The following is a 24,526-nucleotide window of genomic DNA, read 5'->3' on the forward strand; positions in this document are numbered from 1 at the left end:
TTGGCTGGGAGCGGTTCTCCAGTCCTTCACTGTGACTGCCACTGGCTTCCCCCACTTGATGGGCAGACCTGCATGATGGTCAAGGATTAGGGTAACTTGTGATGTGTCTTTCTTCATCACTGTAGGCAGTCTTTTATAGTAATGATTAGGTGCATTGCTTAGCTTATCCTTTTCCCATTGGTTGCGGTTTTGAATTGCAGTAAATGACATTTATTCCTGAAGTTGGTGTCTGCGTCTTCTGTGCTGACCTTGCCTACATGAAAAACAGGCATCCACAGCTGCTCTGGGCAACCCATGCCAGTATCCGTGCAGCCTCACAGTCAAGAATTTCTTCCCAATATCTCGTATGAAGCCACCCTCTGTCACTGTAAAGCCATTGCCCTTGTCCTTTGAGGACCTGCCCCTGTAAGAAGGGCTGCTCTCTGCTGCTTTCTTTAGGCCCCTCTTCTTGCAGGATGAGGCTGCGCAGTCTCTGAGGCCAGCAGCTGCTGAGGAATCCATTTGGGGCAGGGAGCTGGTTGTGCGGCTGCAGTGCCAGCTGCAGATTGAGCTCTGGCTGGTGGGAGTCTGGGACCAGAGACTGCCACCCTTTGCATGGCAGAGGGCACAGGGTGCTGTGGCACAGGCCAGGGATTTGAACGGACCCTGAGTGCTGCAGCAGGAGCCGGTGGCTCTTTATGGAATGTGACATCTGTGAGTCTGCTGGGGCAAAGAGCCCTGAGGTTGAATGGGTACGGATACCCGCTCTGACTGGCTGAGAGCGGTGTGGGGAGGGAATCAAACGGGTCACCCATCAGCTTGTTGCAGTCACCTGTGCCTCTGGAATGGTCACACAGGGGAGATCCCTCAGCATTTTGGCAGCCCAGATGGGACCGAAGGACAGTCCTGCTGGAGCCTCCGTCCTGTCACAGCAGGTACTGCTGAGTTCACCTGGGATCTTTAGAGCAAGAAGGAGCCATGGGAGGAGTGTTCTAATTCCATGCGCAGAGTCTGTGTAAATTATAAGCATGGAATTGAGCCTCTCTCTTGTGGCGGCATTTGCTGCAGATTTGGTGAAGTCAGGGGTAGCGGGTGAAGAAGGTGCGCGCAGCACGATCAGTGTAAGGTGGCCACGGAGGAGTTGTGGGGGCCCCCGTAAGTTGTGAGGTAGAGGGGCTCGAGTCTCTGCTTGAAGGCTTTTGCAGACAGGCACAGGGAGAACCTTGCGTCCCTCGTGCCGCAAAATGGGTGCTAGAGCACACACAGAAGGGGGTGGAAATCCCTTCTTGGCATGCAGAAGAGGGTTTCACATGCATCCAGGTGTCTGATGTGATGGGAAATATCCCTGTTTTAGGTGAGGACATGTCTGTGGCCAAAGTTGTAGAGAACTGGGAGAAACTCTTATGGGCAGCAGAATTTTGCACAACAAGGTCGTGCCAGGATGATTGGGCAGCTCTAAGCTTGTCTCCCCTCTGGGCAGGGTAATGATCAGCCCCAACCCTGAGTGACACTCTTGGACTCGGTGTCTTTAGTGAGCAGGCAGCCCCTGAAATTTGCTTCAGCAAAGATTTGAAGAATCTTATGCCAGGGTGGCGGGGCCAAGTACAGATGTGGCATGATTGTTCTCAGCACGGCCCATCTTGATTAACACAAAGGGAAGAATGCCACATGCCGTGAGACAGGACTCCGTTTGCCTGGAACCCAAGAAGAATGTCCAGAAGCGGACGGAGAGTGACACCTAGCCCAAGGCATTTTGAAGCCTTCCATTAATGCGGGCGTTCAGAGCTGCGACGGCTAGCTCGGTCCCGAACACGCATTAATGGGTACAACTCCGGTACCTTCTTGCTGTGTGAGCCCTGGCCCTCAGGCAGAAGTGTGGCTTCGGTGTGGAAGAAAGGCAGACTCTCACGTGGGTGACAAGATGGGTCTATTGCTGCCAGCTGGCCAGGTGAAAAATGACTTCTCTGGGCTCTCCTTGACCTTAAGTACCAGGGGTGTGGAAAGGGGCAGGGATTAGCCCAGGACCAATACCATGTGGGGTGGGAGTTACCAAGACAAAAAGACAGCACACAGGGCATCTGATACATAATACAGGGCGGGGAAGTCAGGCTCTGCCAATCACCCCAGCCCCCCACCGGAGTCTGGGCAGGGTTGCAGGGAGATGGGCAGGAGCCACAACTAGGGAAAAACCAAAGGGGTTAGAACACGGGCTAATCTGGAACAAACCATTCTGCATAAAATTGCACAGTAATAATTTTCGCACCGCAACATTCCATTATATTTAGAAAGTCAATGTTCGCTTGCCTTCACCTGGAACAGACAGCAACTGCCTTCAACAAGTCTTCCCCATGGCATTATGCCATCATTTTTTCTTTGCCCGTCCCAGCACCCCAAATATTGAGGTTTGACTGAAAAGAGTCTAAATTCTGGGGCAAATTTGAACCGTTTGTAGAGGATTTGTTAATTAGTGAGTCGAGATAAGAAGGTTCTTGCCCATCCTGTGGTGCTTATGTGCAGCACTCAGACAAAGAAGCACAGCAAGCTGCAGTTTGTGTCTGTGCAGCTGGATCTTTGACTGCTCCTTCTCTCCGTTTGCCAGACTTACACAGCAGCCTCATCTTCCTTGACTCCTCCCTGTCTCTGCCTTTTGTCTCCTCCCAAATATGGAGCCACGCCCAGGGATCTTTTTCCCATGGCTCCCAGGCTTGGCCCTCCCTGCCTGTGAGCAGCCTTGCTGTTGCAGCTGCTGTTGGCCCACTCACTTTGGCCTTCCAGGGCATTCCTGGTGTGCTCTCCTGCTGTTTCTGCCAGGTTCCTCTCCCCAGAATGAGCCCAGCTCTTCCTTTGAATATCTGTGAAGTGTGACCGCCTAGCACATCAGTCCCCCTTTACTCCCTGTGAACTCTGGCTCTGCCTTAGGGCACTGGTGATGCCTTGAGCTTTAGCTTTCGTATTTTTAGGTTCTGTGCTGCTTCGGGGTGTAGTTCTGAGCCTCGCATTAAGTGCCAGTAGGCTCTTTTTATAGAGGAAGCAGACAAACAAATCCTTTTCCTGCTGAGGACCGAGGGCAACTTTCAGGCCAACAGCATAAACAACAGCGGACTGAAGAGAGAAAACAAGAAGGATGAGACCCCACCAGCTGAAGCTGTAATTGGACAATTAAACCCCAATATGCAAATGGACCAAAACCTATAAAAACGTAAGATCTTGTGACCCGTCAGCCATTTTGTGGCCATTATTTGTCCAACTTTGTGGATAGCCCCGATCAGGCTCCTGTCCTGGCCAAGGTGGATTCTGGAGGCCTTTCAAGAAATACCTACTTTATTTTTTTATCTCTGTCCAATCTCTGTTTCACGTCAGCCTTCCCAGCCATCACTGGCAGTCCACTCAGGAGGCAGGAGTTTCCCTTGTCATGCTTGGGACTGTCTCTGGTCTCTTCTCTTTGCCCAAGCTTACACCGGGCCCTAAATCATCAGCCCATGGGCATTTGAGCACTGTCCCCAAGGTGTCTGCTTTTGTCCTATCCCCTTCCTGGGCTTGGCGTACCGGCTTCCTCCAGCCCATGGTGGCTCAGAGCCCTCTGCTCTCTGACCAGGCACACTGGTGCTCTTTGGAGCCACTCTGTCCCTTCGTGCCTCAGGCTCATTCTGCAGGTGCCGAATGTGGCACTTGTTGCCCTTCCCAGGAATTGGAATGACACTGAAAAGACGGCTCCCTGTGAACAAAGGGAACTTTATTTCAACAGTTAGATCAACTCCAGTGTTTGCCTGCACACAGGAGAGAAATGGGGGCGGGGCAGAGCAGGGTTTTGGCACTGAGGCTGCCTTTGGATCAGCAGGCATTGCCCCAGCAGGAGATGGTCGCGGTGCACTGCAGCCTGCCCTGGATCCTGCCTGTCCTGCTGCTCAGGAAGCCCTTTCAGCTGTGTGGAACGCACGGATGTTGTAGTCAATCCAGTGATAGAAGTGCCGAGTGGAGGTGTAGATTCCAGGCCGCTTTGGTCTGGCGCAGCCTTCTCCCCAGCTGGTTAAGCCGACAACCCACCAGTACTCAGCGGTGTTGTCCTTGCACATGAGAGGACCACCACTGTCACCCTGCAATAGAGCAGAGAGGATTAAGGTGGCCTTGAGTGGCCCCTGCCAGCACTGGGGCTGTCTCCTCTTCTCTCACAGCCCCTGCCAGAACTGTATTCCAGGCAGAGGAAGGCTTTCCTCAGAGGCTGGAGCCTCCAGAGCCCTGGCTGTGAATGGCTTGGGGTCCTGGAGGGTAGGGCTCTCTCTGTCCTCTCTGCACAAGGCAGGAGTCCTGGATGTGCAGAGGATGGATGTTTGGCACCAGGATCTCTGCGCTGCCAAGACCACCAGCTGGGCTGTCTGGGCTTTCTGGCACAAGGGGGGCACTGGGCAAGTAGGAGTGGATGGGGAGGGTGTAGGAAGCCCCCCCAGCAGCTGGGGGCGGGGGGGGGGGGGGGGGGAGCTGGGGCTGGGAGGGTGACCGGGCGAACTGGCCGGGGCAAAGCAGACCCTGGGCGGTGTTTGGGCAGTGCTGCCAGGGCTGCTGGTGCTGCTGGGGGCTGAGAGGCTCGTGACACATTCATACCTGGCAGGTGTCGATGGTGCCCTGTGGGTAACCAGCGCACAAGTTGTAGGGGTGGACTTGCCCTGCATACCAGGCTGTGCTGTTGCAGAGCTGGGAATTGATGAGCTGGACCTTGGCCTCCTGCAGGCGACCACTTGAACCTTGAGCTGGGAGCAGAGAAAGCAATAAGCCCTCAGCATCCCCGTGTCAGTTCTCCTTGCCTGTCTGAGGGGAGGAATCCCTGTCCCTTGGGCACGGCTTTCCCTCTGCAGAGGCACTGGGGCATGGTGTCCCTGCTTCCTGCCTTTGGGGAGCAGGCCAGGCCCACCTCTGCACCGGGGTACGTCCTTCAGCCTGGCTTCGGTCTCTGCTGTGAGGAAGCCCAAACCCTCTCCCCAGTGCACTTAGCTGGCTCAGGTTTCACTCCTGGAACTCACCTCTTGCAGTGGTGGAACCCCAGCCAGCGATCCAGCAGTTGTCGAGCTTTGAGACTTCTAGGGCGGGGTCAGCCAGACAGGCCAGCTGGATGTAGGCGTTGCACTGGACAGAACCGTCCAGTTGCAGCAGGGCAATGTCGTAGCTGAAGTCGGCACGCCTGTAGTAGGGGTGAACCACCACCTGCTTCACGTTGCGAACTACAGCCCCAGGGCCCGGCTGAGTGAACTCGGTAGCTCCAAGCACCACATACAGCATGCTGATGTCACTGGAAAGAAGACGGAGAGAGGGCTGAGAGGGAGCAGGGCCACGTACCACAGCAGCCCAGCGGCTGCCTCTCCTCTGCTTGGCAAGGCAGAGAGGGCGCAGTGCTCTGGCAGGTGCGAGTGCCCTCGCACACATTGGGCTGGGGGAATGTCGAGCTGGAGGCTGCTAGGAAGCCTTGGCACAAGCCCAGGCTTCTCCTGAGCACTGTGGCGGCTGGGCTGCCTGAGAGGAAAGGGGATGGGAGTAGCAGGTGGTGCTGCTGACAGGGCACCTGCTGGTGTAGCGAGGGTGTCCCCATTCCCTAGTCTGCCTTACTCTAACTTGTCGAAGCAGTGGGCCGCTGTGAGGACCCAATCGGCAGTGATGAGAGACCCTCCACACCAATGGCCCAGGCCTGGATGTTGGATGCTGACGATCCAGGGCCAGGATGCTTCCAGAGCGCCTACTCCACCCACAACGCGTGTCATGCCGTAGTCGTAAGCTTCGTTGCCGGTGGAATAAGTCGTGGAGCTGTAGTCGGGTTGCGGAGCGCGGAGGCCGCAGGAACCTCTGCAAGCAGAAAGTCATTTCCACGCTGCTGCGTGGCCTGCTGTGGCTCAGGCTGAAGCTCAGCCCTCTGCCCTCCCCACAAGGGTTTGCGGGCACAGCAGGCCAGGGAAGCCCACGGGATGTTTGTCTGTCCAAGGAACTGAGGCTTCCCCGTGGTGGGTGGGAGGCTGTGGGCCAGCCATGGGGGCCAGGCGGGTCCCCTCCAGGGAAGGCCCCAAGTGTTGCCATGGCTCCCTCCCAGGGCCTGGGGCCACTTACCCGCAGGGGTACGGTATGCCGTGGGCCAGCCCGGCCACGGTCAGCAGGACGAGGAGGCCGAGCCAATTCATGGCTGCCAGAGGCACGTGTCAGCTGCAAGCACTGAGGGCTCCGTGCAGCAGCACAGCCACAGCCGCAGTGCCCGGCAGCAGCCGCGCTGCCCGTGGTGCCCTCGGCCCCGGGGCTGATGTCACTGAGGGCTGGGTTCCGTGTTTGGGGCGCTGTGGGGGCCTGTGCAACCGGGGACCACTGGGGGAGGGGCAACACTGAATCCATCAGCCATGGAATGGTTTGGGGTGGAAGGGAGCTTGGAAATCACATAGCTCTGACTTCCTGCCATTGGTAGGGATGGATAGTTTGTACTGGAGAAGTTTGCTCTTCTGAGCCTGGCTCAGAAGCTGCCGTTGAACAATCTGAGGGAGGATGGGACACTGAAGTACTAAGTCTTCATCAACAGGACCTGACTGAGGCAGGAACAAGAGCTCTTGATCAAAAGTTGGCCTCTGCGTGAACCTGCCAACCAAATGTTATCGAGATCCGCTCCTCGGCAAAACGTGGATTTGCCTTTCCCTAATCAGAAACTGGACAAGGCCACATCTGGCCTTCTTTTGGGACGTAGGATCACAGACAACTTCCTTGGTTCCTCCTGGAGTCCTCCAAGGCCTTGGGAGCATCCCAAGAGGAGAAAAAAAACCAGATGCCCCTGCACTAGATGTTATGGTAGCTTGTTTATTCAACAGTATAAAGGTGGGCCTCTCTCACAGCCCAGTCAGAAACCTCCTTGCCTGTAGGGGAAGGCACCTGCGGGATTTCCCAGTTGGCTGGGAGCGGTTCTCCAGTCCTTCACTGTGACTGCCACTGGCTTCCCCCACTTGATGGGCAGACCTGCATGATGGTCAAGGATTAGGGTAACTTGTGATGTGTCTTTCTTCATCACTGTAGGCAGTCTTTTATAGTAATGATTAGGTGCATTGCTTAGCTTATCCTTTTCCCATTGGTTGCGGTTTTGAATTGCAGTAAATGACATTTATTCCTGAAGTTGGTGTCTGCGTCTTCTGTGCTGACCTTGCCTACATGAAAAACAGGCATCCACAGCTGCTCTGGGCAACCCATGCCAGTATCCGTGCAGCCTCACAGTCAAGAATTTCTTCCCAATATCTCGTATGAAGCCACCCTCTGTCACTGTAAAGCCATTGCCCTTGTCCTTTGAGGACCTGCCCCTGTAAGAAGGGCTGCTCTCTGCTGCTTTCTTTAGGCCCCTCTTCTTGCAGGATGAGGCTGCGCAGTCTCTGAGGCCAGCAGCTGCTGAGGAATCCATTTGGGGCAGGGAGCTGGTTGTGCGGCTGCAGTGCCAGCTGCAGATTGAGCTCTGGCTGGTGGGAGTCTGGGACCAGAGACTGCCACCCTTTGCATGGCAGAGGGCACAGGGTGCTGTGGCACAGGCCAGGGATTTGAACGGACCCTGAGTGCTGCAGCAGGAGCCGGTGGCTCTTTATGGAATGTGACATCTGTGAGTCTGCTGGGGCAAAGAGCCCTGAGGTTGAATGGGTACGGATACCCGCCCTGACTGGCTGAGAGCGGTGTGGGGAGGGAATCAAACGGGTCACCCATCAGCTTGTTGCAGTCACCTGTGCCTCTGGAATGGTCACACAGGGGAGATCCCTCAGCATTTTGGCAGCCCAGATGGGACCGAAGGACAGTCCTGCTGGAGCCTCCGTCCTGTCACAGCAGGTACTGCTGAGTTCACCTGGGATCTTTAGAGCAAGAAGGAGCCATGGGAGGAGTGTTCTAATTCCATGCGCAGAGTCTGTGTAAATTATAAGCATGGAATTGAGCCTCTCTCTTGTGGCGGCATTTGCTGCAGATTTGGTGAAGTCAGGGGTAGCGGGTGAAGAAGGTGCGCGCAGCACGATCAGTGTAAGGTGGCCACGGAGGAGTTGTGGGGGCCCCCGTAAGTTGTGAGGTAGAGGGGCTCGAGTCTCTGCTTGAAGGCTTTTGCAGACAGGCACAGGGAGAACCTTGCGTCCCTCGTGCCGCAAAATGGGTGCTAGAGCACACACAGAAGGGGGTGGAAATCCCTTCTTGGCATGCAGAAGAGGGTTTCACATGCATCCAGGTGTCTGATGTGATGGGAAATATCCCTGTTTTAGGTGAGGACATGTCTGTGGCCAAAGTTGTAGAGAACTGGGAGAAACTCTTATGGGCAGCAGAATTTTGCACAACAAGGTCGTGCCAGGATGATTGGGCAGCTCTAAGCTTGTCTCCCCTCTGGGCAGGGTAATGATCAGCCCCAACCCTGAGTGACACTCTTGGACTCGGTGTCTTTAGTGAGCAGGCAGCCCCTGAAATTTGCTTCAGCAAAGATTTGAAGAATCTTATGCCAGGGTGGCGGGGCCAAGTACAGATGTGGCATGATTGTTCTCAGCACGGCCCATCTTGATTAACACAAAGGGAAGAATGCCACATGCCGTGAGACAGGACTCCGTTTGCCTGGAACCCAAGAAGAATGTCCAGAAGCGGACGGAGTGACACCTAGCCCAAGGCATTTTGAAGCCTTCCATTAATGCGGGCGTTCAGAGCTGCGACGGCTAGCTCGGTCCCGAACACGCATTAATGGGTACAACTCCGGTACCTTCTTGCTGTGTGAGCCCTGGCCCTCAGGCAGAAGTGTGGCTTCGGTGTGGAAGAAAGGCAGACTCTCACGTGGGTGACAAGATGGGTCTATTGCTGCCAGCTGGCCAGGTGAAAAATGACTTCTCTGGGCTCTCCTTGACCTTAAGTACCAGGGGTGTGGAAAGGGGCAGGGATTAGCCCAGGACCAATACCATGTGGGGTGGGAGTTACCAAGACAAAAAGACAGCACACAGGGCATCTGATACATAATACAGGGCGGGGAAGTCAGAGGCTCTGCCAATCACCCCAGCCCCCCACCGGAGTCTGGGCAGGGTTGCAGGGAGATGGGCAGGAGCCACAACTAGGGAAAAACCAAAGGGGTTAGAACACGGGCTAATCTGGAACAAACCATTCTGCATAAAATTGCACAGTAATAATTTTCGCACCGCAACATTCCATTATATTTAGAAAGTCAATGTTCGCTTGCCTTCACCTGGAACAGACAGCAACTGCCTTCAACAAGTCTTCCCCATGGCATTATGCCATCATTTTTTCTTTGCCCGTCCCAGCACCCCAAATATTGAGGTTTGACTGAAAAGAGTCTAAATTCTGGGGCAAATTTGAACCGTTTGTAGAGGATTTGTTAATTAGTGAGTCGAGATAAGAAGGTTCTTGCCCATCCTGTGGTGCTTATGTGCAGCACTCAGACAAAGAAGCACAGCAAGCTGCAGTTTGTGTCTGTGCAGCTGGATCTTTGACTGCTCCTTCTCTCCGTTTGCCAGACTTACACAGCAGCCTCATCTTCCTTGACTCCTCCCTGTCTCTGCCTTTTGTCTCCTCCCAAATATGGAGCCACGCCCAGGGATCTTTTTCCCATGGCTCCCAGGCTTGGCCCTCCCTGCCTGTGAGCAGCCTTGCTGTTGCAGCTGCTGTTGGCCCACTCACTTTGGCCTTCCAGGGCATTCCTGGTGTGCTCTCCTGCTGTTTCTGCCAGGTTCCTCTCCCCAGAATGAGCCCAGCTCTTCCTTTGAATATCTGTGAAGTGTGACCGCCTAGCACATCAGTCCCCCTTTACTCCCTGTGAACTCTGGCTCTGCCTTAGGGCACTGGTGATGCCTTGAGCTTTAGCTTTCGTATTTTTAGGTTCTGTGCTGCTTCGGGGTGTAGTTCTGAGCCTCGCATTAAGTGCCAGTAGGCTCTTTTTATAGAGGAAGCAGACAAACAAATCCTTTTCCTGCTGAGGACCGAGGGCAACTTTCAGGCCAACAGCATAAACAACAGCGGACTGAAGAGAGAAAACAAGAAGGATGAGACCCCACCAGCTGAAGCTGTAATTGGACAATTAAACCCCAATATGCAAATGGACCAAAACCTATAAAAACGTAAGATCTTGTGACCCGTCAGCCATTTTGTGGCCATTATTTGTCCAACTTTGTGGATAGCCCCGATCAGGCTCCTGTCCTGGCCAAGGTGGATTCTGGAGGCCTTTCAAGAAATACCTACTTTATTTTTTTATCTCTGTCCAATCTCTGTTTCACGTCAGCCTTCCCAGCCATCACTGGCAGTCCACTCAGGAGGCAGGAGTTTCCCTTGTCATGCTTGGGACTGTCTCTGGTCTCTTCTCTTTGCCCAAGCTTACACCGGGCCCTAAATCATCAGCCCATGGGCATTTGAGCACTGTCCCCAAGGTGTCTGCTTTTGTCCTATCCCCTTCCTGGGCTTGGCGTACCGGCTTCCTCCAGCCCATGGTGGCTCAGAGCCCTCTGCTCTCTGACCAGGCACACTGGTGCTCTTTGGAGCCACTCTGTCCCTTCGTGCCTCAGGCTCATTCTGCGGGTGCCGAATGTGGCACTTGTTGCCCTTCCCAGGAATTGGAATGACACTGAAAAGACGGCTCCCTGTGAACAAAGGGAACTTTATTTCAACAGTTAGATCAACTCCAGTGTTTGCCTGCACACAGGAGAGAAATGGGGGCGGGGCAGAGCAGGGTTTTGGCACTGAGGCTGCCTTTGGATCAGCAGGCATTGCCCCAGCAGGAGATGGTCGCGGTGCACTGCAGCCTGCCCTGGATCCTGCCTGTCCTGCTGCTCAGGAAGCCCTTTCAGCTGTGTGGAACGCACGGATGTTGTAGTCAATCCAGTGATAGAAGTGCCGAGTGGAGGTGTAGATTCCAGGCCGCTTTGGTCTGGCGCAGCCTTCTCCCCAGCTGGTTAAGCCGACAACCCACCAGTACTCAGCGGTGTTGTCCTTGCACATGAGAGGACCACCACTGTCACCCTGCAATAGAGCAGAGAGGATTAAGGTGGCCTTGAGTGGCCCCTGCCAGCACTGGGGCTGTCTCCTCTTCTCTCACAGCCCCTGCCAGAACTGTATTCCAGGCAGAGGAAGGCTTTCCTCAGAGGCTGGAGCCTCCAGAGCCCTGGCTGTGAATGGCTTGGGGTCCTGGAGGGTAGGGCTCTCTCTGTCCTCTCTGCACAAGGCAGGAGTCCTGGATGTGCAGAGGATGGATGTTTGGCACCAGGATCTCTGCGCTGCCAAGACCACCAGCTGGGCTGTCTGGGCTTTCTGGCACAAGGGGGGCACTGGGCAAGTAGGAGTGGATGGGGAGGGTGTAGGAAGCCCCCCCAGCAGCTGGGGGCGGGGGGGGGGGGGGGGGGGAGCTGGGGCTGGGAGGGTGACCGGGCGAACTGGCCGGGGCAAAGCAGACCCTGGGCGGTGTTTGGGCAGTGCTGCCAGGGCTGCTGGTGCTGCTGGGGGCTGAGAGGCTCGTGACACATTCATACCTGGCAGGTGTCGATGGTGCCCTGTGGGTAACCAGCGCACAAGTTGTAGGGGTGGACTTGCCCTGCATACCAGGCTGTGCTGTTGCAGAGCTGGGAATTGATGAGCTGGACCTTGGCCTCCTGCAGGCGACCACTTGAACCTTGAGCTGGGAGCAGAGAAAGCAATAAGCCCTCAGCATCCCCGTGTCAGTTCTCCTTGCCTGTCTGAGGGGAGGAATCCCTGTCCCTTGGGCACGGCTTTCCCTCTTCAGAGGCACTGGGGCATGGTGTCCCTGCTTCCTGCCTTTGGGGAGCAGGCCAGGCCCACCTCAGCACCGGGGTACGTCCTTCAGCCTGGCTTCGGTCTCTGCTGTGAGGAAGCCCAAACCCTCTCCCCAGTGCACTTAGCTGGCTCAGGTTTCACTCCTGGAACTCACCTCTTGCAGTGGTGGAACCCCAGCCAGCGATCCAGCAGTTGTCGAGCTTTGAGACTTCTAGGGCGGGGTCAGCCAGACAGGCCAGCTGGATGTAGGCGTTGCACTGGACAGAACCGTCCAGTTGCAGCAGGGCAATGTCGTAGCTGAAGTCGGCACGCCTGTAGTAGGGGTGAACCACCACCTGCTTCACGTTGCGAACTACAGCCCCAGGGCCCGGCTGAGTGAACTCGGTAGCTCCAAGCACCACATACAGCATGCTGATGTCACTGGAAAGAAGACGGAGAGAGGGCTGAGAGGGAGCAGGGCCACGTACCACAGCAGCCCAGCGGCTGCCTCTCCTCTGCTTGGCAAGGCAGAGAGGGCGCAGTGCTCTGGCAGGTGCGAGTGCCCTCGCACACATTGGGCTGGGGGAATGTCGAGCTGGAGGCTGCTAGGAAGCCTTGGCACAAGCCCAGGCTTCTCCTGAGCACTGTGGCGGCTGGGCTGCCTGAGAGGAAAGGGGATGGGAGTAGCAGGTGGTGCTGCTGACAGGGCACCTGCTGGTGTAGCGAGGGTGTCCCCATTCCCTAGTCTGCCTTACTCTAACTTGTCGAAGCAGTGGGCCGCTGTGAGGACCCAATCGGCAGTGATGAGAGACCCTCCACACCAATGGCCCAGGCCTGGATGTTGGATGCTGACGATCCAGGGCCAGGATGCTTCCAGAGCGCCTACTCCACCCACAACGCGCGTCATGCCGTAGTCGTAAGCTTCGTTGCCGGTGGAATAAGTCGTGGAGCTGTAGTCGGGTTGCGGAGCGCGGAGGCCGCAGGAACCTCTGCAAGCAGAAAGTCATTTCCACGCTGCTGCGTGGCCTGCTGTGGCTCAGGCTGAAGCTCAGCCCTCTGCCCTCCCCACAAGGGTTTGCGGGCACAGCAGGCCAGGGAAGCCCACGGGATGTTTGTCTGTCCAAGGAACTGAGGCTTCCCCGTGGTGGGTGGGAGGCTGTGGGCCAGCCATGGGGGCCAGGCGGGTCCCCTCCAGGGAAGGCCCCAAGTGTTGCCATGGCTCCCTCCCAGGGCCTGGGGCCACTTACCCGCAGGGGTACGGTATGCCGTGGGCCAGCCCGGCCACGGTCAGCAGGACGAGGAGGCCGAGCCAATTCATGGCTGCCAGAGGCACGTGTCAGCTGCAAGCACTGAGGGCTCCGTGCAGCAGCACAGCCACAGCCGCAGTGCCCGGCAGCAGCCGCGCTGCCCGTGGTGCCCTCGGCCCCGGGGCTGATGTCACTGAGGGCTGGGTTCCGTGTTTGGGGCGCTGTGGGGGCCTGTGCAACCGGGGCCCACTGGGGGAGGGGCAACACTGAATCCATCAGCCATGGAATGGTTTGGGGTGGAAGGGAGCTTGGAAATCACATAGCTCTGACTTCCTGCCATTGGTAGGGATGGATAGTTTGTACTGGAGAAGTTTGCTCTTCTGAGCCTGGCTCAGAAGCTGCCGTTGAACAATCTGAGGGAGGATGGGACACTGAAGTACTAAGTCTTCATCAACAGGACCTGACTGAGGCAGGAACAAGAGCTCTTGATCAAAAGTTGGCCTCTGCGTGAACCTGCCAACCAAATGTTATCGAGATCCGCTCCTCGGCAAAACGTGGATTTGCCTTTCCCTAATCAGAAACTGGACAAGGCCACATCTGGCCTTCTTTTGGGACGTAGGATCACAGACAACTTCCTTGGTTCCTCCTGGAGTCCTCCAAGGCCTTGGGAGCATCCCAAGAGGAGAAAAAAAACCAGATGCCCCTGCACTAGATGTTATGGTAGCTTGTTTATTCAACAGTATAAAGGTGGGCCTCTCTCACAGCCCAGTCAGAAACCTCCTTGCCTGTAGGGGAAGGCACCTGCGGGATTTCCCAGTTGGCTGGGAGCGGTTCTCCAGTCCTTCACTGTGACTGCCACTGGCTTCCCCCACTTGATGGGCAGACCTGCATGATGGTCAAGGATTAGGGTAACTTGTGATGTGTCTTTCTTCATCACTGTAGGCAGTCTTTTATAGTAATGATTAGGTGCATTGCTTAGCTTATCCTTTTCCCATTGGTTGCGGTTTTGAATTGCAGTAAATGACATTTATTCCTGAAGTTGGTGTCTGCGTCTTCTGTGCTGACCTTGCCTACATGAAAAACAGGCATCCACAGCTGCTCTGGGCAACCCATGCCAGTATCCGTGCAGCCTCACAGTCAAGAATTTCTTCCCAATATCTCGTATGAAGCCACCCTCTGTCACTGTAAAGCCATTGCCCTTGTCCTTTGAGGACCTGCCCCTGTAAGAAGGGCTGCTCTCTGCTGCTTTCTTTAGGCCCCTCTTCTTGCAGGATGAGGCTGCGCAGTCTCTGAGGCCAGCAGCTGCTGAGGAATCCATTTGGGGCAGGGAGCTGGTTGTGCGGCTGCAGTGCCAGCTGCAGATTGAGCTCTGGCTGGTGGGAGTCTGGGACCAGAGACTGCCACCCTTTGCATGGCAGAGGGCACAGGGTGCTGTGGCACAGGCCAGGGATTTGAACGGACCCTGAGTGCTGCAGCAGGAGCCGGTGGCTCTTTATGGAATGTGACATCTGTGAGTCTGCTGGGGCAAAGAGCCCTGAGGTTGAATGGGTACGGATACCCGCCCTGACTGGCTGAGAGCGGTGTGGGGAGGGAATCAAACGGGTCACCCATCAGCTTGTTGCAGTCACCTGTGCCTCTGGAATGGTCACACAGGGGAGATCCCTCAGCATTTTGGCAGCCCAGATGGGACCGAAGGACAGTCCTGCTGGAGCCTCCGTCCTGTCACAGCAGGTACTGCTGAGTTCACCTGGGATCTTTAGAGCAAGAAGGAGCCATGGGAGGAGTGTTCTAATTCCATGCGCAGAGTCTGTGTAAATTATAAGCATGGAATTGAGCCTCTCTCTTGTGGCGGCATTTGCTGCAGATTTGGTGAAGTCAGGGGTAGCGGGTGAAGAAGGTGCGCGCAGCACGATCAGTGTAAGGTGGCCACGGAGGAGTTGTGGGGGCCCCCGTAAGTTGTGAGGTAGAGGGGCTCGAGTCTCTGCTTGAAGGCTTTTGCAGACAGGCACAGGGAGAACCTTGCGTCCCTCGTGCCGCAAAATGGGTGCTAGAGCACACACAGAAGGGGGTGGAAATCCCTTCTTGGCATGCAGAAGAGGGTTTCACATGCATCCAGGTGTCTGATGTGATGGGAAATATCCCTGTTTTAGGTGAGGACATGTCTGTGGCCAAAGTTGTAGAGAACTGGGAGAAACTCTTATGGGCAGCAGAATTTTGCACAACAAGGTCGTGCCAGGATGATTGGGCAGCTCTAAGCTTGTCTCCCCTCTGGGCAGGGTAATGATCAGCCCCAACCCTGAGTGACACTCTTGGACTCGGTGTCTTTAGTGAGCAGGCAGCCCCTGAAATTTGCTTCAGCAAAGATTTGAAGAATCTTATGCCAGGGTGGCGGGGCCAAGTACAGATGTGGCATGATTGTTCTCAGCACGGCCCATCTTGATTAACACAAAGGGAAGAATGCCACATGCCGTGAGACAGGACTCCGTTTGCCTGGAACCCAAGAAGAATGTCCAGAAGCGGACGGAGTGACACCTAGCCCAAGGCATTTTGAAGCCTTCCATTAATGCGGGCGTTCAGAGCTGCGACGGCTAGCTCGGTCCCGAACACGCATTAATGGGTACAACTCCGGTACCTTCTTGCTGTGTGAGCCCTGGCCCTCAGGCAGAAGTGTGGCTTCGGTGTGGAAGAAAGGCAGACTCTCACGTGGGTGACAAGATGGGTCTATTGCTGCCAGCTGGCCAGGTGAAAAATGACTTCTCTGGGCTCTCCTTGACCTTAAGTACCAGGGGTGTGGAAAGGGGCAGGGATTAGCCCAGGACCAATACCATGTGGGGTGGGAGTTACCAAGACAAAAAGACAGCACACAGGGCATCTGATACATAATACAGGGCGGGGAAGTCAGAGGCTCTGCCAATCACCCCAGCCCCCCACCGGAGTCTGGGCAGGGTTGCAGGGAGATGGGCAGGAGCCACAACTAGGGAAAAACCAAAGGGGTTAGAACACGGGCTAATCTGGAACAAACCATTCTGCATAAAATTGCACAGTAATAATTTTCGCACCGCAACATTCCATTATATTTAGAAAGTCAATGTTCGCTTGCCTTCACCTGGAACAGACAGCAACTGCCTTCAACAAGTCTTCCCCATGGCATTATGCCATCATTTTTTCTTTGCCCGTCCCAGCACCCCAAATATTGAGGTTTGACTGAAAAGAGTCTAAATTCTGGGGCAAATTTGAACCGTTTGTAGAGGATTTGTTAATTAGTGAGTCGAGATAAGAAGGTTCTTGCCCATCCTGTGGTGCTTATGTGCAGCACTCAGACAAAGAAGCACAGCAAGCTGCAGTTTGTGTCTGTGCAGCTGGATCTTTGACTGCTCCTTCTCTCCGTTTGCCAGACTTACACAGCAGCCTCATCTTCCTTGACTCCTCCCTGTCTCTGCCTTTTGTCTCCTCCCAAATATGGAGCCACGCCCAGGGATCTTTTTCCCATGGCTCCCAGGCTTGGCCCTCCCTGCCTGTGAGCAGCCTTGCTGTTGCAGCTGCTGTTGGCCCACTCACTTTGGCCTTCCAGGGCATTCCTGGTGTGCTCTCCTGCTGTTTCTGCCAGGTTCCTCTCCCCAGAATGAGCCCAGCTCTTCCTTTGAATATCTGTGAAGTGTGACCGCCTAGCACATCAGTCCCCCTTTACTCCCTGTGAACTCTGGCTCTGCCTTAGGGCACTGGTGATGCCTTGAGCTTTAGCTTTCGTATTTTTAGGTTCTGTGCTGCTTCGGGGTGTAGTTCTGAGCCTCGCATTAAGTGCCAGTAGGCTCTTTTTATAGAGGAAGCAGACAAACAAATCCTTTTCCTGCTGAGGACCGAGGGCAACTTTCAGGCCAACAGCATAAACAACAGCGGACTGAAGAGAGAAAACAAGAAGGATGAGACCCCACCAGCTGAAGCTGTAATTGGACAATTAAACCCCAATATGCAAATGGACCAAAACCTATAAAAACGTAAGATCTTGTGACCCGTCAGCCATTTTGTGGCCATTATTTGTCCAACTTTGTGGATAGCCCCGATCAGGCTCCTGTCCTGGCCAAGGTGGATTCTGGAGGCCTTTCAAGAAATACCTACTTTATTTTTTTATCTCTGTCCAATCTCTGTTTCACGTCAGCCTTCCCAGCCATCACTGGCAGTCCACTCAGGAGGCAGGAGTTTCCCTTGTCATGCTTGGGACTGTCTCTGGTCTCTTCTCTTTGCCCAAGCTTACACCGGGCCCTAAATCATCAGCCCATGGGCATTTGAGCACTGTCCCCAAGGTGTCTGCTTTTGTCCTATCCCCTTCCTGGGCTTGGCGTACCGGCTTCCTCCAGCCCATGGTGGCTCAGAGCCCTCTGCTCTCTGACCAGGCACACTGGTGCTCTTTGGAGCCACTCTGTCCCTTCGTGCCTCAGGCTCATTCTGCGGGTGCCGAATGTGGCACTTGTTGCCCTTCCCAGGAATTGGAATGACACTGAAAAGACGGCTCCCTGTGAACAAAGGGAACTTTATTTCAACAGTTAGATCAACTCCAGTGTTTGCCTGCACACAGGAGAGAAATGGGGGCGGGGCAGAGCAGGGTTTTGGCACTGAGGCTGCCTTTGGATCAGCAGGCATTGCCCCAGCAGGAGATGGTCGCGGTGCACTGCAGCCTGCCCTGGATCCTGCCTGTCCTGCTGCTCAGGAAGCCCTTTCAGCTGTGTGGAACGCACGGATGTTGTAGTCAATCCAGTGATAGAAGTGCCGAGTGGAGGTGTAGATTCCAGGCCGCTTTGGTCTGGCGCAGCCTTCTCCCCAGCTGGTTAAGCCGACAACCCACCAGTACTCAGCGGTGTTGTCCTTGCACATGAGAGGACCACCACTGTCACCCTGCAATAGAGCAGAGAGGATTAAGGTGGCCTTGAGTGGCCCCTGCCAGCACTGGGGCTGTCTCCTCTTCTCTCACAGCCCCTGCCAGAACTGTATTCCAGGCAGAGGAAGGCTTTCCTCAGAGGCTGGAGCCTCCAGAGCCCTGGCTGTGAATGGCTTGGGGTCCTGGAGGGTAGGGCTCTCTCTGTCCTCTCTGCACAAGGCAGGAGTCCTGGATGTGCAGAGGATGGATGTTTGGCACCAGGATCTCTGCGCTGCCAAGACCACCAGCTGGGCTGTCTGGGCTTTCTGGCACAAGGGGGGCACTGGGCAAGTAGGAGTGGATGGGGAGGGTGTAGGAAGCCCCCCCAGCAGCTGGGGGCGGGGGGGGGGGGGGGGGGGGAGCTGGGGCTGGGAGGGTGACCGGGCGAACTGGCCGGGGCAAAGCAGACCCTGGGCGGTGTTTGGGCAGTGCTGCCAGGGCTGCTGGTGCTGCTGGGGGCTGAGAGGCTCGTGACACATTCATACCTGGCAGGTGTCGATGGTGCCCTGTGGGTAACCAGCGCACAAGTTGTAGGGGTGGACTTGCCCTGCATACCAGGCTGTGCTGTTGCAGAGCTGGGAATTGATGAGCTGGACCTTGGCCTCCTGCAGGCGACCACTTGAACCTTGAGCTGGGAGCAGAGAAAGCAATAAGCCCTCAGCATCCCCGTGTCAGTTCTCCTTGCCTGTCTGAGGGGAGGAATCCCTGTCCCTTGGGCACGGCTTTCCCTCTGCAGAGGCACTGGGGCATGGTGTCCCTGCTTCCTGCCTTTGGGGAGCAGGCCAGGCCCACCTCTGCACCGGGGTACGTCCTTCAGCCTGGCTTCGGTCTCTGCTGTGAGGAAGCCCAAACCCTCTCCCCAGTGCACTTAGCTGGCTCAGGTTTCACTCCTGGAACTCACCTCTTGCAGTGGTGGAACCCCAGCCAGCGATCCAGCAGTTGTCGAGCTTTGAGACTTCTAGGGCGGGGTCAGCCAGACAGGCCAGCTGGATGTAGGCGTTGCACTGGACAGAACCGTCCAGTTGCAGCAGGGCAATGTCGTAGCTGAAGTCGGCACGCCTGTAGTAGGGGTGAACCACCACCTGCTTCACGTTGCGAACTACAGCCCCAGGGCCCGGCTGAGTGAACTCGGTAGCTCCAAGCACCACATACAGCATGCTGATGTCACTGGAAAGAAGACGGAGAGAGGGCTGAGAGGGAGCAGGGCCACGTAGCACAGCAGCCCAGCGGCTGCCTCTCCTCTGCTTGGCAAGGCAGAGAGAGCGCAGTGCTCTGGCAGGTGCGAGTGCCCTCGCACACATTGGGCTGGGGGAATGTCGAGCTGGAGGCTGCTAGGAAGCCTTGGCACAAGCCCAGGCTTCTCCTGAGCACTGTGGCGGCTGGGCTGCCTGAGAGGAAAGGGGATGGGAGTAGCAGGTGGTGCTGCTGACAGGGCACCTGCTGGTGTAGCGAGGGTGTCCCCATTCCCTAGTCTGCCTTACTCTAACTTGTCGAAGCAGTGGGCCGCTGTGAGGACCCAATCGGCAGTGATGAGAGACCCTCCACACCAATGGCCCAGGCCTGGATGTTGGATGCTGACGATCCAGGGCCAGGATGCTTCCAGAGCGCCTACTCCACCCACAACGCGCGTCATGCCGTAGTCGTAAGCTTCGTTGCCGGTGGAATAAGTCGTGGAGCTGTAGTCGGGTTGCGGAGCGCGGAGGCCGCAGGAACCTCTGCAAGCAGAAAGTCATTTCCACGCTGCTGCGTGGCCTGCTGTGGCTCAGGCTGAAGCTCAGCCCTCTGCCCTCCCCACAAGGGTTTGCGGGCACAGCAGGCCAGGGAAGCCCACGGGATGTTTGTCTGTCCAAGGAACTGAGGCTTCCCCGTGGTGGGTGGGAGGCTGTGGGCCAGCCATGGGGGCCAGGCGGGTCCCCTCCAGGGAAGGCCTCAAGTGTTGCCATGGCTCCCTCCCAGGGCCTGGGGCCACTTACCCGCAGGGGTACGGTATGCCGTGGGCCAGCCCGGCCACGGTCAGCAGGACGAGGAGGCCGAGCCAATTCATGGCTGCCAGAGGCACGTGTCAGCTGCAAGCACTGAGGGCTCCGTGCAGCAGCACAGCCACAGCCGCAGTGCCCGGCAGCAGCCGCGCTGCCCGTGGTGCCCTCGGCCCCGGGGCTGATGTCACTGAGGGCTGGGTTCCGTGTTTGGGGCGCTGTGGGGGCCTGTGCAACCGGGGACCACTGGGGGAGGGGCAACACTGAATCCATCAGCCATGGAATGGTTTGGGGTGGAAGGGAGCTTGGAAATCACATAGCTCTGACTTCCTGCCATTGGTAGGGATGGATAGTTTGTACTGGAGAAGTTTGCTCTTCTGAGCCTGGCTCAGAAGCTGCCGTTGAACAATCTGAGGGAGGATGGGACACTGAAGTACTAAGTCTTCATCAACAGGACCTGACTGAGGCAGGAACAAGAGCTCTTGATCAAAAGTTGGCCTCTGCGTGAACCTGCCAACCAAATGTTATCGAGATCCGCTCCTCGGCAAAACGTGGATTTGCCTTTCCCTAATCAGAAACTGGACAAGGCCACATCTGGCCTTCTTTTGGGATGTAGGATCACAGACAACTTCCTTGGTTCCTCCCGGAGTCCTCCAAGGCCTTGGGAGCATCCCAAGAGGAGAAAAAAAACCAGATGCCCCTGCACTAGATGTTATGGTAGCTTGTTTATTCAACAGTATAAAGGTGGGCCTCTCTCACAGCCCAGTCAGAAACCTCCTTGCCTGTAGGGGAAGGCACCTGCGGGATTTCCCAGTTGGCTGGGAGCGGTTCTCCAGTCCTTCACTGTGACTGCCACTGGCTTCCCCCACTTGATGGGCAGACCTGCATGATGGTCAAGGATTAGGGTAACTTGTGATGTGTCTTTCTTCATCACTGTAGGCAGTCTTTTATAGTAATGATTAGGTGCATTGCTTAGCTTATCCTTTTCCCATTGGTTGCGGTTTTGAATTGCAGTAAATGACATTTATTCCTGAAGTTGGTGTCTGCGTCTTCTGTGCTGACCTTGCCTACATGAAAAACAGGCATCCACAGCTGCTCTGGGCAACCCATGCCAGTATCCGTGCAGCCTCACAGTCAAGAATTTCTTCCCAATATCTCGTATGAAGCCACCCTCTGTCACTGTAAAGCCATTGCCCTTGTCCTTTGAGGACCTGCCCCTGTAAGAAGGGCTGCTCTCTGCTGCTTTCTTTAGGCCCCTCTTCTTGCAGGATGAGGCTGCGCAGTCTCTGAGGCCAGCAGCTGCTGAGGAATCCATTTGGGGCAGGGAGCTGGTTGTGCGGCTGCAGTGCCAGCTGCAGATTGAGCTCTGGCTGGTGGGAGTCTGGGACCAGAGACTGCCACCCTTTGCATGGCAGAGGGCACAGGGTGCTGTGGCACAGGCCAGGGATTTGAACGGACCCTGAGTGCTGCAGCAGGAGCCGGTGGCTCTTTATGGAATGTGACATCTGTGAGTCTGCTGGGGCAAAGAGCCCTGAGGTTGAATGGGTACGGATACCCGCTCTGACTGGCTGAGAGCGGTGTGGGGAGGGAATCAAACGGGTCACCCATCAGCTTGTTGCAGTCACCTGTGCCTCTGGAATGGTCACACAGGGGAGATCCCTCAGCATTTTGGCAGCCCAGATGGGACCGAAGGACAGTCCTGCTGGAGCCTCCGTCCTGTCACAGCAGGTACTGCTGAGTTCACCTGGGATCTTTAGAGCAAGAAGGAGCCATGGGAGGAGTGTTCTAATTCCATGCGCAGAGTCTGTGTAAATTATAAGCATGGAATTGAGCCTCTCTCTTGTGGTGGCATTTGCTGCAGATTTGGTGAAGTCAGGGGTAGCGGGTGAAGAAGGTGCGCGCAGCACGATCAGTGTAAGGTGGCCACGGAGGAGTTGTGGGGGCCCCCGTAAGTTGTGAGGTAGAGGGGCTCGAGTCTCTGCTTGAAGGCTTTTGCAGACAGGCACAGGGAGAACCTTGCGTCCCTCGTGCCGCAAAATGGGTGCTAGAGCACACACAGAAGGGGGTGGAAATCCCTTCTTGGCATGCAGAAGAGGGTTTCACATGCATCCAGGTGTCTGATGTGATGGGAAATATCCCTGTTTTAGGTGAGGACATGTCTGTGGCCAAAGTTGTAGAGAACTGGGAGAAACTCTTATGGGCAGCAGAATTTTGCACAACAAGGTCGTGCCAGGATGATTGGGCAGCTCTAAGCTTGTCTCCCCTCTGGGCAGGGTAATGATCAGCCCCAACCCTGAGTGACACTCTTGGACTCGGTGTCTTTAGTGAGCAGGCAGCCCCTGAAATTTGCTTCAGCAAAGATTTGAAGAATCTTATGCCAGGGTGGCGGGGCCAAGTACAGATGTGGCATGATTGTTCTCAGCACGGCCCATCTTGATTAACACAAAGGGAAGAATGCCACATGCCGTGAGACAGGACTCCGTTTGCCTGGAACCCAAGAAGAATGTCCAGAAGCGGACGGAGTGACACCTAGCCCAAGGCATTTTGAAGCCTTCCATTAATGCGGGCGTTCAGAGCTGCGACGGCTAGCTCGGTCCCGAACACGCATTAATGGGTACAACTCCGGTACCTTCTTGCTGTGTGAGCCCTGGCCCTCAGGCAGAAGTGTGGCTTCGGTGTGGAAGAAAGGCAGACTCTCACGTGGGTGACAAGATGGGTCTATTGCTGCCAGCTGGCCAGGTGAAAAATGACTTCTCTGGGCTCTCCTTGACCTTAAGTACCAGGGGTGTGGAAAGGGGCAGGGATTAGCCCAGGACCAATACCATGTGGGGTGGGAGTTACCAAGACAAAAAGACAGCACACAGGGCATCTGATACATAATACAGGGCGGGGAAGTCAGAGGCTCTGCCAATCACCCCAGCCCCCCACCGGAGTCTGGGCAGGGTTGCAGGGAGATGGGCAGGAGCCACAACTAGGGAAAAACCAAAGGGGTTAGAACACGGGCTAATCTGGAACAAACCATTCTGCATAAAATTGCACAGTAATAATTTTCGCACCGCAACATTCCATTATATTTAGAAAGTCAATGTTCGCTTGCCTTCACCTGGAACAGACAGCAACTGCCTTCAACAAGTCTTCCCCATGGCATTATGCCATCATTTTTTCTTTGCCCGTCCCAGCACCCCAAATATTGAGGTTTGACTGAAAAGAGTCTAAATTCTGGGGCAAATTTGAACCGTTTGTAGAGGATTTGTTAATTAGTGAGTCGAGATAAGAAGGTTCTTGCCCATCCTGTGGTGCTTATGTGCAGCACTCAGACAAAGAAGCACAGCAAGCTGCAGTTTGTGTCTGTGCAGCTGGATCTTTGACTGCTCCTTCTCTCCGTTTGCCAGACTTACACAGCAGCCTCATCTTCCTTGACTCCTCCCTGTCTCTGCCTTTTGTCTCCTCCCAAATATGGAGCCACGCCCAGGGATCTTTTTCCCATGGCTCCCAGGCTTGGCCCTCCCTGCCTGTGAGCAGCCTTGCTGTTGCAGCTGCTGTTGGCCCACTCACTTTGGCCTTCCAGGGCATTCCTGGTGTGCTCTCCTGCTGTTTCTGCCAGGTTCCTCTCCCCAGAATGAGCCCAGCTCTTCCTTTGAATATCTGTGAAGTGTGACCGCCTAGCACATCAGTCCCCCTTTACTCCCTGTGAACTCTGGCTCTGCCTTAGGGCACTGGTGATGCCTTGAGCTTTAGCTTTCGTATTTTTAGGTTCTGTGCTGCTTCGGGGTGTAGTTCTGAGCCTCGCATTAAGTGCCAGTAGGCTCTTTTTATAGAGGAAGCAGACAAACAAATCCTTTTCCTGCTGAGGACCGAGGGCAACTTTCAGGCCAACAGCATAAACAACAGCGGACTGAAGAGAGAAAACAAGAAGGATGAGACCCCACCAGCTGAAGCTGTAATTGGACAATTAAACCCCAATATGCAAATGGACCAAAACCTATAAAAACGTAAGATCTTGTGACCCGTCAGCCATTTTGTGGCCATTATTTGTCCAACTTTGTGGATAGCCCCGATCAGGCTCCTGTCCTGGCCAAGGTGGATTCTGGAGGCCTTTCAAGAAATACCTACTTTATTTTTTTATCTCTGTCCAATCTCTGTTTCACGTCAGCCTTCCCAGCCATCACTGGCAGTCCACTCAGGAGGCAGGAGTTTCCCTTGTCATGCTTGGGACTGTCTCTGGTCTCTTCTCTTTGCCCAAGCTTACACCGGGCCCTAAATCATCAGCCCATGGGCATTTGAGCACTGTCCCCAAGGTGTCTGCTTTTGTCCTATCCCCTTCCTGGGCTTGGCGTACCGGCTTCCTCCAGCCCATGGTGGCTCAGAGCCCTCTGCTCTCTGACCAGGCACACTGGTGCTCTTTGGAGCCACTCTGTCCCTTCGTGCCTCAGGCTCATTCTGCAGGTGCCGAATGTGGCACTTGTTGCCCTTCCCAGGAATTGGAATGACACTGAAAAGACGGCTCCCTGTGAACAAAGGGAACTTTATTTCAACAGTTAGGTCAACTCCAGTGTTTGCCTGCACACAGGAGAGAAATGGGGGCGGGGCAGAGCAGGGTTTTGGCACTGAGGCTGCCTTTGGATCAGCAGGCATTGCCCCAGCAGGAGATGGTCGCGGTGCACTGCAGCCTGCCCTGGATCCTGCCT

General features: G+C 55.5%; 3 protein-coding genes across 3 annotated transcripts; all 3 read right to left on the bottom strand.

Annotated features, from left to right (window-relative positions):
- Window positions 1-3,884: 3,884 nt before the first annotated feature.
- LOC136286221 (acrosin-like) lies at window positions 3,885-10,426 on the bottom strand. Its single transcript, XM_066177577.1, has 7 exons — window positions 10,409-10,426; window positions 6,397-6,530; window positions 5,575-5,808; window positions 5,393-5,398; window positions 4,995-5,260; window positions 4,579-4,724; window positions 3,885-4,073 (listed from the first exon to the last, which is right to left on the bottom strand). Exons 1-7 carry the CDS (start codon window positions 10,424-10,426, stop codon window positions 3,885-3,887), a joined length of 993 nt encoding a protein of 330 aa, XP_066033674.1.
- A 341-nt stretch (window positions 10,427-10,767) lies between these two features.
- Window positions 10,768-12,610, bottom strand: LOC136286222 (acrosin-like). The gene is made up of 4 exons (XM_066177578.1): window positions 12,590-12,610; window positions 11,879-12,011; window positions 11,463-11,608; window positions 10,768-10,956 (listed from the first exon to the last, which is right to left on the bottom strand). Exons 1-4 carry the CDS (start codon window positions 12,608-12,610, stop codon window positions 10,768-10,770), a joined length of 489 nt encoding a protein of 162 aa, XP_066033675.1.
- Window positions 12,611-17,651: 5,041 nt separating this feature from the next.
- LOC136286223 (acrosin-like) lies at window positions 17,652-24,195 on the bottom strand. Its single transcript, XM_066177580.1, has 7 exons — window positions 24,178-24,195; window positions 20,166-20,299; window positions 19,344-19,577; window positions 19,162-19,167; window positions 18,764-19,029; window positions 18,348-18,493; window positions 17,652-17,840 (listed from the first exon to the last, which is right to left on the bottom strand). Exons 1-7 carry the CDS (start codon window positions 24,193-24,195, stop codon window positions 17,652-17,654), a joined length of 993 nt encoding a protein of 330 aa, XP_066033677.1.
- Window positions 24,196-24,526: the final 331 nt, after the last annotated feature.

Source organism: Chamaea fasciata, unplaced genomic scaffold (genome assembly GCF_029207755.1).
Source record: "Chamaea fasciata isolate MVZ Bird 193981 ecotype frontalis unplaced genomic scaffold, bChaFas1.0.hap1 SCAF_3, whole genome shotgun sequence".
Lineage (NCBI taxonomy): Eukaryota > Metazoa > Chordata > Aves > Passeriformes > Sylviidae > Chamaea > Chamaea fasciata.

Coding starts and splice junctions, on each gene's coding strand:
- LOC136286221 (XM_066177577.1), bottom strand. Junction 5,809..6,396: donor ATCCCTACCAATGGCAGGAA/GTCAGAGCTATG, acceptor TTCTGCTTGCAG/AGGTTCCTGCGGCCTCCGCG. Junction 4,725..4,994: donor GGGTTCCACCACTGCAAGAG/GTGAGTTCCAGG, acceptor CTCTGCTCCCAG/CTCAAGGTTCAAGTGGTCGC.
- LOC136286222 (XM_066177578.1), bottom strand. CDS start 12,610: ATGACGCGCGTTGTGGGTGGA. Junction 12,012..12,589: donor TGACGCGCGTTGTGGGTGGA/GTAGGCGCTCTG, acceptor AGCTACGACATT/GCCCTGCTGCAACTGGACGG. Junction 11,609..11,878: donor GGGTTCCACCACTGCAAGAG/GTGAGTTCCAGG, acceptor CTCTGCTCCCAG/CTCAAGGTTCAAGTGGTCGC.
- LOC136286223 (XM_066177580.1), bottom strand. Junction 19,578..20,165: donor ATCCCTACCAATGGCAGGAA/GTCAGAGCTATG, acceptor TTCTGCTTGCAG/AGGTTCCTGCGGCCTCCGCG. Junction 17,841..18,347: donor GCACCATCGACACCTGCCAG/GTATGAATGTGT, acceptor GCTCTATTGCAG/GGTGACAGTGGTGGTCCTCT.